This window comes from Lissotriton vulgaris, chromosome 2_1 (genome assembly GCF_964263255.1).
Source record: "Lissotriton vulgaris chromosome 2_1, aLisVul1.2, whole genome shotgun sequence".
Lineage (NCBI taxonomy): Eukaryota > Metazoa > Chordata > Amphibia > Caudata > Salamandridae > Lissotriton > Lissotriton vulgaris.
The window spans coordinates 127,312,543-127,327,765 of record NC_141687.1 but is presented as its reverse complement, the minus strand read 5'-3'; the positions used below and the strand labels follow the sequence as shown (position 1 = coordinate 127,327,765).

Below are 15,223 nucleotides of genomic sequence, written 5' to 3'. Positions count from 1 at the left end.
CCAGCAGCTCTTACCTCTTCTTTTTTTTTTTTTTTTTTTTTTTTTTTTTTTTAAACCCAATCTTCAAATCACAATCAGAACTCTCACTCAACTCGTCAGGAAGATGGCCCCTACATCATCATAGTACCCTATGCCATTGCAACAATGCCTTTTGGCACAATAGTCTCAAGCGAAGATCACAGAGAAGATCTAGTATTGGTGAACACCAGTGGCCATCACTCTCAGAAGTGCTGAAACCCCAACACTTGTGCAGGGCAGGACTTTCTCAGACCCCATCCCACTAGTCACCATTAGCAAAATACCCTATTTTGCCTGCTTTGGGGGGGGGGAGGGGTGCATCTTGAAGATATGACATTGCAGGGATTAGCAAAATACCCTATTTTGCCTGCTTTGGGGGGGGAGGGGGTGCATCTTGAAGATATGACATTGCAGGGAGTGTGGCCTCCCTGTCATGAGGGATGGCACATCCACTATCACGAGCTGCTAGCCATATGCCTTGTTCTCTAGGGCTTTCTTCAAATCATCGCAAGGTAGTTCTTATCAACTCAGAAGGGTCACCCCTCTTAGACTCCTCACAGACCCTATATGCAGCCTCCGTGTGGTCCCTGCCAGCCTCATAGGTCATTCCTTTGAGCCTGTGCAGTCTTGTCCTTTGCAATTCCTTTCATTAAAAATTGCTTTATTCATGGCCATAACCTCCAAACTCATTATTGATCTACAAGCCCTTTTAACTACAAGAACCCTTCAACTAGGTTCATGACTGGTCCAAGCCATCCTGTAGGTCTAATGTGTTGCTTGTGTAGCTTCCAAAGGCCAGCCTAGCTCTGAGACTGGCAATGGTAGATGTATAGACAACTCCTGAAGCCTACTATCATAAAAGAGCCCACCCTCTTACTTTTGGGGCACACTCTACACTCAAAAAGGCAGAAACCATTCCCTTCCTTGGCAACATCCTGTTAGCTGACATATGTGGGGCAGCCACTTGGTCAACCCCACACACCTTTGCTAGACACTGCTGTGAGGATATCATACCCCACCAGCAGACTTTGCGTCAGACATCTGCATCGTCGACAGTCTATGATGAGCCAGTATATCTAAAGAACCACATTCTACAAAAGGAGATTGTTACTTATCCTGTAAGCATCTTTCATAGCATGTAGTGCTGTACATTCAAAAGCGCCCACCCTCCTCGGAAGTGTGTGGCCCTACTTCCAGATCTTTTCTCTTACTAATCTTGTTTTCACCGTACACATGGCACACCATGTTGTGTCCTCCCACTTTTTCATAATTATTCTCACACGCTATTAGGAAGATAATCTAATATGGACTCTGTGCCCATGCACATTGCCTGCTAAGGGTGGAGTCACACTGCACACTGTGATACGAAAGACTTCTTTGAAGAAAAACTATTTGCAAACGTCTGAGCCGAGCAGTAGATGGCAGGAGTATACAGAGCAAATGAATCTACAGCACTTCATGCGGTAGAACTAGTGGACCAAATACAGAAATAAGAACTAGAACTAGTGGACCAAATACTTTAAAGAGAAAATTTGGAAAATGTTACCCCGGTGGCAACGGGGTAACATTTTCCAAATTTTCTCTTTAAAGTATTTGGTCCGCAAGTTGGATTCATGCCAGATTTTGAGGATACATAAATATACATTGAATTTAAATTAAAACTCATTTGTGTAATGGTTATCCAGAAGATTTGCTATCTCTTATACAAGTTCAGGCTGGCCCACTGAGATATGTGGAGGTGGCAGAAGGGCTGGTCAAATAAGTCTGTGGGTGCCAATTCTTTGGCTGTTTGTGGTCCTCCAGCCTTGCAAAACACCTATATAGCACGTCTTTAAAAGTTCAAAATTGCCCTGATGTACAAATGCAAGACACTTTTTAGCCAGCAGATTCGCTATTGGGAAGCCACTTTTATTTTGGTGCCCGGGCCAATTTTGTGTCTCAGTCCAACCCTGCTGTTGTATACGATGATATGTTATTGTATTAAGGTGTATGAGTTACTAACCACTGCTGCCTCCTAGTGTAAGCCTTTGCTGCAGAATTTGGTTGCTCCAGGAGAGTGAAGTGCTAAGATGAAACAGCTTGTTTATCTAATTGGCGTGCACTACTGCTGGTGGTCCAGTAGTACCAGTGAAAGTCCAGCAACAACTAATTGCCCCAGCATCCCTAGAACAGGCCTAACTCAAACTCAAATATGAGCTTGCTATAAAATCATGTTTCTACATCTTGTGAATCTGGATAAAAATATATTGTGCCACTCTAACTTTCCCTTTATTTTTAATTTCAGTACCTCTTATTCAAGAAATGGAATCTCGAATAATGATACCATTGAAGATTTCTCCTCTCCAGTAACATACTATCAGCTTACCTGTGACTAATTAGAAAGAAGTGGAGTGGACATTTCTGATTGGTGACAATGGTTATAAGAGAACTTAGTATTTATTCCGAAATACTGTAGTTAATTTTAAAACTGAGATGACTTTTCTTTGCCAGCCACTTTCTTCAGGATCTTGCAACAGCATTGTGCATTGTATTATATAACCATTGAATTAAAAGGTATCTGCATTCGGGTTGGTTTGCACGTCGTCTGAACACGCACACTCCATGGGTCATTGTTACCTTAACTGTCTGTTACATACGGAAAAGCATTATTTTTGTTTTGTAGATTATGCTGGGCTAAAAATACTTGTATGGAAATGAACAGATGTAGACCTGTCTCTGGTGGAATTATGTACATTACCTATTTGTTGGGCAAATTGTGTATAATCTGTATCCAATAAAGGCAAATATATTGCATTTTAAGTGGAAATCATATAACTTTGCTCTGAAATCCAGAATGAAATTGCTAGTAGTAGTGCTCACTGTAATCATTGCTAATTCTTTTGACATTTGTGGCAGAGCTTTAGTGGGACTGTTTGGCCATTTGAAATGTTTGGGTGTGAAAATGTTGCCTTACTTAAAACAAAGCTGACAAACCTGTGAATTCATAACAAAAGTTTAAAAAGCTGCACCTATAAAACAACTTTGGATAGATATGATGTGGTTTATTAAATAAAGTGATAAAACTGAATGATATTGAGCCACATTTTTTTTCAAATTCCTCCAAACTTTGTGTTCTGGATTGGTGCGATTCGATAGTCTCTGTAGAAACAATAAGTCCTAAAACAGAAGCAATGTATCCTTTTGTGCAGCACTGGTGAGTTTAATTTTTGTACCTCTAAATGTTTTAGGAACGTAGTAATTGGATTGTTACCCAAAATCCTGTTTGAGTATATACCTTACGTAATTCACTTTAATATCTAGTCATTACAAAATATATATTAACGCTGAAGCAGTCATCCACATGTTACAAAATGCCGCACATTCAAATGATATCCTTACATAAAAAAAACAATAAAATCTCTATTTCATTTAACTGTTTTTGACATTTAATCTATGATGACTAGTTGACAATATCTACAGATAATGTAACTAATAGTTTCACTTTTATTTAAAACCGCTTTTCTCTTTCATGTTACATCTCTGAATGCCTGTGGTAACTAGTCATTTTTTGATCAACACCCTTCCTTTTGGATACATTTTGAAGAATAAATATATTTGAAAACTCATAACAGATTTTAGTTACATTGCTATAATTTCTGCATAAAAATACTTCCTCTTCTCCTTGCTTGTAAACGGATTGCGGAGAGGCCCAAGCCAGACCATCATTGGGCCAAGATGGAGGGGCTGGGCTTTTTTTTATTATAAGACCATTTATAATGTGGCTAGCCACAAATTTCTGGAATACTGAAAGACTGAAGAGACCGAAGAGAAAGAAGGCAGGGTGAGATTATCAATTGTCTGGGAGTACAGAGAGCAAGACCAGTCTCTCCTGCTCTCAATTGCATATCTGCCTCCTACTTTCTTTATCCCGGCCCAGTAACCGTAGAGAGCCCAGGAGAGGCCAGACCAGGCCCATAATCAGAAGTATATTTTAGGGAGCATGGAACTCCGCTACGACCAAATATAAAATCTTTCCCAAATACTTGTAGGGGAAAAAGGTACTGTGTGCAAGATTTTAAAACACAATGCTTTTTGGTGCATTTTCCTATTATTTGTGTGATTGGTGAGACTGCTAAATATCTCATGCACCCATTAAGAGACCCACTCCGATACTCCCACTCACTCAGTGACTCATGCACGCAGTCAGACGGCCTCTCAGAGTCTCGCTTACTCACAGACCCACACACACTCAGACCCATTCATGCACCCACTCACAGAATTACTTCGGTACTCTGCACCCATTCACAGACACATTGAGAGACTCCTGCACCTACTCACAGACTCATTCAGTCACTCATGCACACATTCAGAGACCCACTCAGGCACTTATGCACCCACTGACAGAACCACTCAGTCTTGCACCCACTCACAGACCTACTCACACACTAAAGCATCCGTAGGTAAACTCAGATCTATCTTCAATGAACACTGTTGATGTGCTGTTTTATATTTAATGTGTGGTTTTGGTTTACAGATATGCGATGGATCTGTGGAATTGATAATGTTTTTTTTTTGTTTTCAAACCGGTTTTACAAAGAAAATTAACAAGTGTTTAGGTAATACGGTGGCTCTTAAAATAACCATTGTGTTTAATATGTGTATGTCATCACAAAAAATAGGATGCAGTCTTTCAAATTGTTCAGGAACCCCCTGTTGCCTTTCTCTGTAAAATGCACTCCATCAGCTCTAAAGCGTAGGATATCATTGTAGATAGAGCCCATGTTATGCTCTCTCAGAATGCAGAAACGACTTTATTCTCATTTGCTAGCTTTGACTATTTGTGGACAAAACTCAGAGGACCAATTCCATTAGCTATGGGCCACAATCTACACACTAACCATTTTTAACACCATCGCTGCTAGTGATATTTTCCTCCTGTGCTGGAATTTTCAAAAGTCCATTGAGTATGACGAGCTGGGCTCGTCATCAGCCTGGTAGGAGGCTACTTCATGACGAGCCCAGCTCGTCATGAGCCTGGAAGGGGTAAAAGGAAGGAGTAGTAGCACACAGGAGAAGGCTGCAGCAAAATGAGACGGATTTGTATAAGAAGTCAGTTAAAAAGATGCCTTGCCACTAAAATTTGAAACAATAAATATGAATGGCTGGGATAAGTATGGTAGTGGGTAAAACTAGTTGTATTATTGACAAAAATGTAATGAAGTGTGATTGGGTTTACACTCAACCACACCTGCTACAGTTAATGTAGGGCTTAGCATGCTGATCTAGAAAATGCACTGATCCTTCTGCTTTTTTGTATTGTGCCCCACACTCACTTCCACAATTGACACAGCGACAGTCCCACAGGTCAGCCGTGGAGCCTACGATGGCGGCTGGAGGACCTCCTAGGCTCGATGTTCAACACTACTTAGCCCAAACATTTCTCACCAACCTCTATGCACACACTGGGGCACCTCGCAGACCTCCATCCATACTGGATGTCTTCACAGGTTGGGACTCATTCTTGATTTGGAAAAGACCACGCTTACACTGGCTGGACAGGGCGCTTCGTTCAGAGACCTATGGCACCCCTATCTGTCCCTGCTCACAAGATTTCCGGAAACTGACATGTCCTAGGTTTCTACGCCTACCTGAGATAGCTTTGTAGCCACAAACAGACCACTCTTAAGCAAAGAACTGATGTAGTCACTTCTTATGTGTCATAGTTCGGAAGTGAGTGGAGGGAGGAAGGGGTGGGTAGGGAAGGGGATTGTTTGTCGAACAACTTGCTGCATAAACCTATTTGTTTCGTTTAGTGGTCTCCCGAACTTTCGAGATGCCAGAATGGCTGATATCTGCACTGGTTTTTTTCTTTTGAAACACCAATGAAAAGGATTGAACCATAGAAAGGGCTCTGAACTTGTGACCTACTGTTAGCCGAGTATGTTACAATAGTGGTACCATAGCAACAAAGCTACTCAAGGATAGGGGGAAAGAGTCAGTAAAAACCAACAGTGTAAAGGTGAAGGTATAGTGGTAGTGCAAGGAAAGAGGTGTATTTGGGTACAACTTTGGTATGAATCCTATGGTGGTCCAAGTGAAACTGTTTAGGAGCAGTTTCAAAAAAAGATTTTGGATTACTCCATGATTCTGATAATCCACTGCGAGGTTACACTGCGTGTCGCACTGAACGCCGCGCTGGATCCGTGGGACCATCCAAAACTCCTACCGAATTGGGCTTTCTTTGAAGGAGGGTAAGAAAGGATTAACAGTCGTGACCATTCAGAAGAGGTGTATTGTTTTTAAAATATGCAAGCCCTGTTAGTTGTTCAGTGTGTGTAAACCTGAAAGCAAAGGTGTAAAGGTGCCATTAACTTTTGCCTTGCACAACAGTAGTATACCATTGTTGTGCTTTCTTTTTTGTCAACTTTGTGCATACAGAAAATTAAACTTGTACTGAGCAACAGAAAGAGGCCAACAATCATATTTAATAGGTATGTGAATTACACTGTAGCACAAAAAATATCTGATAGAGACTTCTAGCTGCAGATTCCTTACCTGTGAATTTTCCAGGCGTCTGGCTGGATCTGGAAACTTTTGCATGAGCAGTACCCCTGCACGCCATCTGGTGGCTCCATTCGCCTAGGATGTGGTCGGAAATTCCTTCAATTGCTACAAAAGGGGCGAAAGCTAGACTGGCCATGTGGTGTGACTGAAAGGACCAAGGATCTGGCCATAGCACAAGATTCCTTGAAGCACTCCAAGGCCGGTCCGCTCTCTCACCAAAATGACGAGTCTCTTCAGAGGGCATGCTCATGAGATTAGCCTGGACATCGCCTGAGAAGCAAGAAGTTCTCTGCCAGATGTGGCGATGTAAGGCCACCGTCGACAAAACCAATCTGCCCAGTGAGTCAGACGTGTCTAAACCATGGGGTGAATTTTGCAGCACCTCTCCCATCCTTCCCTGCCTGGGAGAGCACAGCCCGGACCGTGTGTGGGACGTGTAGCAGCACTTGCGCAACCGTTTCCCAAAGGATGTGCAAGGAATGGACAAATAAGCATGCATATTCACTGTTCGCAATGCCAGGCTTGGGGAAGAAAACATCTTCCCAAGTGCATCCATCCTCTTGGATTCCCTGTCTGAAGGAGTGGAAGGGAATGCTCCATGGGACGTTGAAGCCACAACTACCAAGCTGTCTGGGGTGTTGGCTGAGGAACTTTGGATTGCCCGTAGCAGTGCAATGGCGGCGTGCAATTGTCCTGTTTACAAGAGCCCTTGCGCTAGGCTTGTACCACGTACCTAAAATGACATCTGTTAGTGCTTCATTAAAGGTCAAAAGGGGTTAGGACGTGGAAGCACCAGGCTGAAGCACCTCGGTCAAGCGACTAGTCCTGGCTGTCACCGAGGGCAGCTCTAGGTCAACCCTTCAGACAACCCTCCTGAGGCGAAAAGCCGGGAGATTTTAAACTCGCCATATTTTAAAAAACCACTTGTTAATTGTGTGTTATTGGTTACTCACTCACCCCTGGGCACTCGCCACTCGGACCAGCCGACACCCCGCACAGCTGACTGAAAGCTGACGCGGTCGAGTGTTCCTCCATTCCGGACGCCCTCCCTGAACCAGCAGACACGCCCACTCGGGCAGGCCACGCCCCCCTGCAGATAAAGCGCGCGCTGAGTAAGAGCGTCGCCGCATTTCAGACATCCCTCCTGAGGCGAAAAGCCAGGAGATTTTAAACTCGCCATATTTTAAAAACAACTTGTTAATTGTGTGTTATTGGTTACGCACTCACCCCTGGGCACTCGCCACTCGGACCAGCCGACACCCCGCACAGCTGACTGAAAGCTGACGCGGTCGAGTGTTCCTCCATTCCGGACGCCCTCCCTGAACCAGCAGACACGCCCACTCGGGCAGGCCACGCCCCCTCTACTGCCCACTTACTTCACCTATATAATAATGCTCACCCGAAGAACGCGCAGCGGACGAGCGCAGCGGGCGCGACAATTGCGCGCCAAAGGCGCGCTTAAGGTAAGCTCGTCCGCGCCCGGCCGGGCCCCGGGGCCCTGCCCCATGGCCCTTTAGGGGCCAGCAGACAGGTATACAGCTCGAGCCTTTTACATCAGCTACGTCCACCGATACTACCAAGCTGTGGAACCCCAAGACATCCTTTGGAGATCCCCCACCGCTGCATGCATTGTAAGTCTGAACTAACCTCTAAAACCGTCAAAACCAAAGCTGAGGCAAAGGACTACTCCATGTTCCTACTTAACTGCAGGTCACTAGTAAAACATTGTACAGAAATCTCTTTGCTATTAGATGAACATTCTCCTGATGCTATTTTTCTAACCGAAACGTGGCTGAACCAAGACTCTCAGCCGGACCTAGCACAGGCCATAATTCCAGGATACCAGATAGCGCGGGCTGATCGACCACTAGGTAGAGGTGGCGGCCTCGCGATTATCTACAAAGAGAACTATGTCTGCCGCTGTTTAGCGGACGACATTGAGGACTGCGAAAACCTCTCCTTTTCCATCGAGTTCTCCCCCAACTCCAGTTTTACCGGCATCCTCATTTATCGCCCCCCGGGTCCCACCGGACAATTCAATACCTCTCTCCTTTCAGTGGCTTCACAGCTGGTTGTCTCCCCCTCCAATTTCACTATTCTGGGAGATTTTAACATCCATTTTGACAACTTACTAGATCCCACGGCATCAGAGATACAATCAAACCTGGCTGCCTTTCAACTAGAGCAACTAGTTTCTTCGGTCACACATGAAAAGGGGCATCTTCTAGACCCAATTTTCAGCAACAGTGAGCAGCTCAAAGTAGGCCCTATTAACAACCTCCCATGGTCCGATCACTTCCGGATAGCTTTTACCTGGACCACGAGCAAATCACCCCCTTCCCTGTTTACATCCAGAAAAACTCGAAACTGGTCAAAACTCCCTCTTGACAACTGGATGAAGACTCTCAGTAGCACCAGACCCTCCCTCTCTCATGACCCTACGTCCAATAACATCAAATATGAAGAGTGGCTAACAACCTCTCTGGACTCAAGTCTCCCGTCACATCCATCTAGATCCAAAAGACAAAGCAAATCAGCTCCATGGTACACAGAAGACCTCAGAAACCAGAAACGTCTATGCAAGAGACAAGAGAGGAAGTGGCGCATATCCTACAACACAGCCGAAAAAACTATCTACAGGGAAATGATTAGGAAGTACAAAATGGCCATAAAAACCTCGCAAGCAGCCTACTACACCCACAAAATAACAGTGGCACAATCGAAACCTAAAGAAATATATCACATAGTAAATTCTCTGATAAAACCTTCCCCGTCTGCTTCAGACAATAACAATTCATCGTCCAAATGCAATGACTTGGTGGAATTCTTTTTCCAAAAAGTGAATAAAATATACTCTTCCTTCTCAAACCCACTCATCGACCCGCCCCCTCAATGCCTGAACTCTGCTCTGGACAGGGACTTTGAGCTGAAATTGTTTCCCCTGATAACAATGGAAACCCTAGAGAAACTAGCTCTACAAATAAAAACCGGCTCCCCATGCGATCCGGCCCCTCCAGGTCCACTGGGCCTAGCCAGTAACATCATCTTCCCTACCCTCTTAGAACTGTTGAACTCTTCTATACTGAGCAAGACAGTACCCGTAACCTGGAAGCACGCAATGGTGCGGGCCCGCCTAAAGAAACCTTCCCTTGACCCAGCTAACGCCAGTAACTACCGCCCAATCTCCCTGCTCCCATGGGCGTCTAAAATCCTGGAGAAACACGTCAATACCACTCTGACGACAATCCTCGAGGACAACCACCTCCTTGATGCTTCCCAGACGGGCTTTCGCCCTAAACATGGGACAGAGACCGCCCTACTAGCTGTAACCGAGGAGGCAAGACGGATCTTGGATCGAGGGGGATCAGTGGCAGTGATCCTCCTCGATCTGAGTGCCGCGTTTGACACGGTACACCACAAAATCCTGCTGAACCGTCTTGCCGACCTGGGAGTGTCCGGAGATGCCCTGCCGTGGCTGGAATCCTTCTTGTCAGACAGAACCTTCCAGGTCTTCGACGGCACATCTGTGTCCTCTAGTAGGCCACTAGGGTGCGGTGTGCCGCAGGGCTCTTCCCTAAGCCCTACGCTCTTCAATGCATACATGAGGCCGCTGGCTGGGATTGTTCGTCCACATGGTGTCAATATCTTCTCCTATGCGGACGACACCCAGCTGGTGGTCTCCCTTGCACAGAAGAGCGGTCTCCAGTCTCCACCTGACCTAGCGGCATGCCTGGAGGACGTAAAAAGCTGGATGTTGAGCTCATGCTTGAAGCTCAACGATGACAAAACTGAGCTTATGCTCCTTGGCCCAGCGACCCCCTCCACTCTGGAGCTAATATGGCCCCCAAGCATGGGCACCCCCCCCCCCCACTCCCCAAAGACAACATCAAAAGCCTGGGAGTATGGCTCGACAAATCGCTGAGCCTTAATACACAGGCCACTAAGGTGTCAGCAACCTGTATCGGCCTTCTCAGGGTGATCAAAAAAATCCTTCCCCTCCTCCCATTCGAGGCCAGACAAATTGTTATACAGGGCCTGATCCAATCAAGGCTGGACTTCAACAATGCCCTTTATCTTGGAGCCCCCGGACTACACCCTACAAAAGCTTCAGCGCACTCAAAACTGTGCTGCCCGGGCGCTCCTGGGAGTCCCTCGGAGGACCTCAATACAATCTGGCTTAAAAACTCTACACTGGCTGCCTGTCAGGGATCGAGTAAAGTTCAAGGCTCTCTGCATTGCCCACCAGACTTTCTGGAAAACAGGCCCAGAAATCAACTCCTCCCTGATCTCTCCATACGTGCCCAATAAAACTTTACGCTCCTCAACCTCTACACTTGCCAAAATCCCTAGAATATTCAGAACTAGAGCAGGAGGACGCTCGTTCTCATACAATGTTGCCAAACTCTGGAACACCCTCCCTCTGCAGATGCGAAACAATGTTAATCTCACCAGCTTCAGGAAACAGCTTAAAACCCTCCTGTTCAACAATTAGTAACCTCAGTGGTCAGGTCTGTTTTAGCTCTAGCGCCTGGACGCCTCAGGGCAACTGCAGCGCTCTACAAATTTAATTTTCATTTCATTTCATTTCAAAGACTCTGCTGCCCTCCTCACCACCATGGAATAAGATGCCACCTCCTCCATAGCCACACTAGGTGGGGAGACCATACCAGTGTTTGGAGATGTGTCCAGTCCACTGGCTTCCACAAGATCCTCATACCAGTCCAAATATTCCACAGGAATGTCTAGTTGTTCCAAAGGGTCCATAGACCCCTCCCAATCCTCACCCTTGCCTGAAACTACCTCAAAATGCACAATCAATGACTTAGAACCTCTGGGGTCTGCCAAAGTCGATCTGACTGAGAGTCGTCAGGTATTGGGAGGGTTTAGGCACTGCCTGTGGGGCTGGGGATGGTCACGTTGGCATGACTGGCGTCAACCCAGAATCTGAGCCATGAGACCCAACTGGCGCCATGGTTGGAGCCGGCGGTGCAAAATCTGGTGGAGCCTCCTCCGACCACAGTGCCCGAAGGGACTCTGGAGGGGTCACGCCTGCTCAAATACATGCTGCAGGGCATTGTACAATTCCTTCATTTGAGTGGGGGTTGCTCTGGTTCCTGGAAATGGGGGGAGGCACGGAGTTGAACCTTTCTCTGGCTCTGGAGAACTGTGCCTAGTGCGTTTGGTTTTCTTTATCTTTCTCGTCGACGGACAAAAGATGAGGTGAAGTTGAAGTTCATTTTGGACATCTTTTTTTTTGTGCATCTTCCCTGAGTGACCAGAGGATCTCGAGTGAGAAGAAGAGGACTTGGGGCTCCTGGAGCGGTCACGCGACCATCTCTTCCTAGAACGGTATCTCGAAGGAGTCTTGCTCAACCGTGTTGACTGCTGTGCCGCAAGGAGCTTTAAAGATCGCTCCCCCAAGGCCTTCGGATTCATGGCCTGGCAATCCGAGCACAACTTTGTATCATGGTCGCACTTAAGGCATCACAAGCAGAAGAGGTGGGGGTCGGTTATCGACATGGTGCCGTGACAGGCACCATATGGTTTGAACCCAGTACGTCTAGATGACATCCTCAACAAAAGAAAACAAATTCTTGACAAAAGGAAGGCGCTAGGGGGCGCACAGCCGGATGGCTGAGTGATATCACAGCTCTGCCGGACGACCACAACAATGTGAGATTTCCCTGCCTGAAACCCCGTAATACCGCCCACAAACACCGAAAACGGGAGTGTGAACATCGCGTGCACAGCATGAAGGGGCAAAACGTGCTGGAAATATAAGCTGACTGCGGATTAAAGTGAAAAATACAAGGCTCACCGGACGGCAGCGGCAGTTAAGATGGCGGCCGACACAAGCACAGTCCTGGACGGGAGACCGCAGCACTTGTGAGTACGCCGGAACCCGGCGATAGAGTGGTGCCAAGTAGCGCGGGTTGAAATATGTGTGCCCAGAATGGCGCGGACTTAATTGCTACCGGTAGTGAAGTCGCTCGGATAACTGAAGGACCGAGCCGTGTCACAGACAAGATGGCGGTGCCCAGACATTTGCGGGCCTAAAGCTGATGGGAACTGCGGTGCCCGGCGGCAGAATCACACATGAGCGGGGTAGCGGCTGATGCTCCTCAGGACCATAGTGGAGCTCGTGTAGCGCATGCCCGAAGCATCTAATGCAGGGGTTGCGGAGCAATCCACGCTAGAGCGGTAACGAGCTGGGGATTCACAGGCTCCCACAGTGCTGCAGATGAAGGCTCTTGATGTATGGGCTGGCGCAGGCTACAGGATACTATAATTTGGTGCCAGGACGGGATAAGCGGAATGCGGCTCCTTCATGCACCCGGGACAACTTTGAACAACGAACTTTGCGGCAGCACGGAGGTATAATGGCGGCGATTGCGGGGCCAGTGAATGACAAGCGCGCACTGCACTCCCCACACAGTGTTTCTGCTCTGAGGGTCTAGGAAGGGACTGTCCGTCGGCCCTTGGGTGAAAACACGGCCCTGACGATCGGGGCACAGGCAGTGCTGAATAACCCAGGCGGCAGTGTTTCGTTGGGCGCCAAGGCTAACATTGGGTGCAGAAAGTGCGTCCCGATCGGCGCTCCACGCCGGCGTGGGCTGTGGATTGAGGCGATCGGCAGGAAGCTACCTTGAGGGTGCAGCCCTGCGGCGCCTCCTGCGGCGCTGTGGTGTACGATCCCCGCGCTCCTCGGAACCAGCTTTGTAACCCGCACTAAGCACACATTCGCTTCCTTGTCAGGCCTGTGGGTGCACGACCGCTAAGCAAACTCCATGGGGACTGGACATACTGTAACACCTTCCACACCCACCGGCCGCTTACATCACGCCGAGATTGGACACTAAGACCGGATGCACCGAAGATCCTGATTAACCGCACAACGCTCAGTCACATGCCGCCTCGAAGCCAAAACGGCGACATCAAACAGAGTCACCAGGTCATCACTCCAGGCTGCACAACCGAGGCCCTCGCTCCCAGTGAAGATGGGCAAGCCTGATAAGCAGCAGCAAAAGATTTCCTTTTGAAAGCAAGAAAGTGCCTAAACCCACGGAGCAGATGGCCGATGGTGATGTGCCAGCCGAACTAGCATCTAGTACCAACATGGAGAAAATACTGCTTGCCATACAGGCGAACCTGCAGGGCATTAACGGCAAACTAGACTACTTGACATGCAGGATGGACGGTATGTCTGCTAAACTAGAGAAGCATGGCGAGAGGTTGGACACGGCCGAAAATAGGATATCGACGGTGGAGGACGAATCACGCACAACGTCCACTAAATACGCAGGCATGGAACGCGTCCTGGAGGTGATAAAGGCGAAGGAGGAGGATTTGGAGGCGCGCTCCAGGCGCAATAATGTGCGCATCACGGGCCTTCCTGAGTCCACCAACACCAGTCGCATGGAGGTGTACATAGAACAGTTGTGCAAGGATCTCTGCGGCGCAGAAGCGGAAGCGCTCTCTCCGATCTTCATCGTGGAGCGAGCTCACAGATCCCTTGCGCCTCGTCCGCCGCCGGGAGCTCCACCGAGGCCCATAGTGTCAAGAATTCTAAATTATCGTGACAGGGACACCATCTTGAGGCTCGCCCGTGAAAAAGGTACGATCACCCACCAGGGGAACACTTTCGAATTCTACCCGGACCACACTGTCGCCGTGCAACAAGTGAGGAAGGAATTTGCGTCCGTGAAGGCCAAGCTCCGAGATCTCCACATCAGCTACTCCATGCTGTACCCGGCCAGGTTGCGGGTGTTCTAGGATGGTAAAGCAGTGCTGCTGTCCACACCGAAGGCCGCACAGGAATTCGTAAAAAAAGGTGCTGGAACAAAATAAGGTGAACGCAAGAGAGGAACAGCACCTAGATTCGGACTGAAAATGAAGGTCGGGTGAGAAGCGCTCCTTCAGGACTTGTGGTAAGATGTTGTATGTTTAATCAGTGGATTGCTGTTCCCAATGACTGGTAACATTGACTGTTTAAAAGGGCTGCTGGCCTTGCAGACTGACGCTTTGTTTGATAACATTGGGGACCATCAAGAATGGCAGAACTTGGGGCTGACCCGTTGATTGGCCATATGAACTAATTTGCCACTACGCTCATGGCCACTGTGTTGCCGTGCCTTAATCCTAGACTCTAAAGGGCCCATTATTGTTGCGCACTACACGTCACTAGCGACTCTACCTTGTCCTAACGTGCTACTGAATCAACGAGGACAGACCTTGCTGGCTGGTGGGTCATGCGGATCGGCGGACCTGCGCACACCCCCTGGGTTGCCGTGATTCACCCACAACTGTGACATATTGTATGATTAATGGTTTATGGGTCTGTACATCATAAGGTCTGTTGTCAACTTGCCGGGGGGGGGCCTTGATGACCAATGGTAATGACACTCAAGCCCTATAATTTGTAGTGGGTTCATTTTGGCCCTACTCCATGAAGTGCGATGGAAAGGTCGATATAACCTGAGGGCATGAATGTATACGCCTTACACACTGTTGTCCATATTACACACCGGCCCTGTATAACTAGCATCTGCACACTGATCTGGTTTGCTCGGCGAGCGACCTATTGCTGCTGTTTACAGATTAGGTCCGGGTTCCTGCTGACTGTGGGCGGGACAGGGGCGACTAGGCATAACAAATGTGTGAA

The 15,223-nt window shown here is 47.7% G+C and overlaps 1 protein-coding gene across 1 annotated transcript in view; it reads left to right on the top strand.

The window, feature by feature from the left end:
- NIPSNAP2 (nipsnap homolog 2) overlaps window positions 1-3,085 on the top strand; it is a 102,527-nt gene extending 99,442 nt beyond the window's left edge. Inside the window, exon 10 of the mRNA XM_086954578.1 lies at window positions 2,303-3,085. Within this exon, the coding sequence (XP_086810704.1) occupies window positions 2,303-2,367 (65 nt within the window). The 3' untranslated portion in view covers window positions 2,368-3,085. The remainder of the gene's footprint in view (window positions 1-2,302) is intronic.
- The last annotated feature ends 12,138 nt before the right edge of the window (window positions 3,086-15,223 follow it).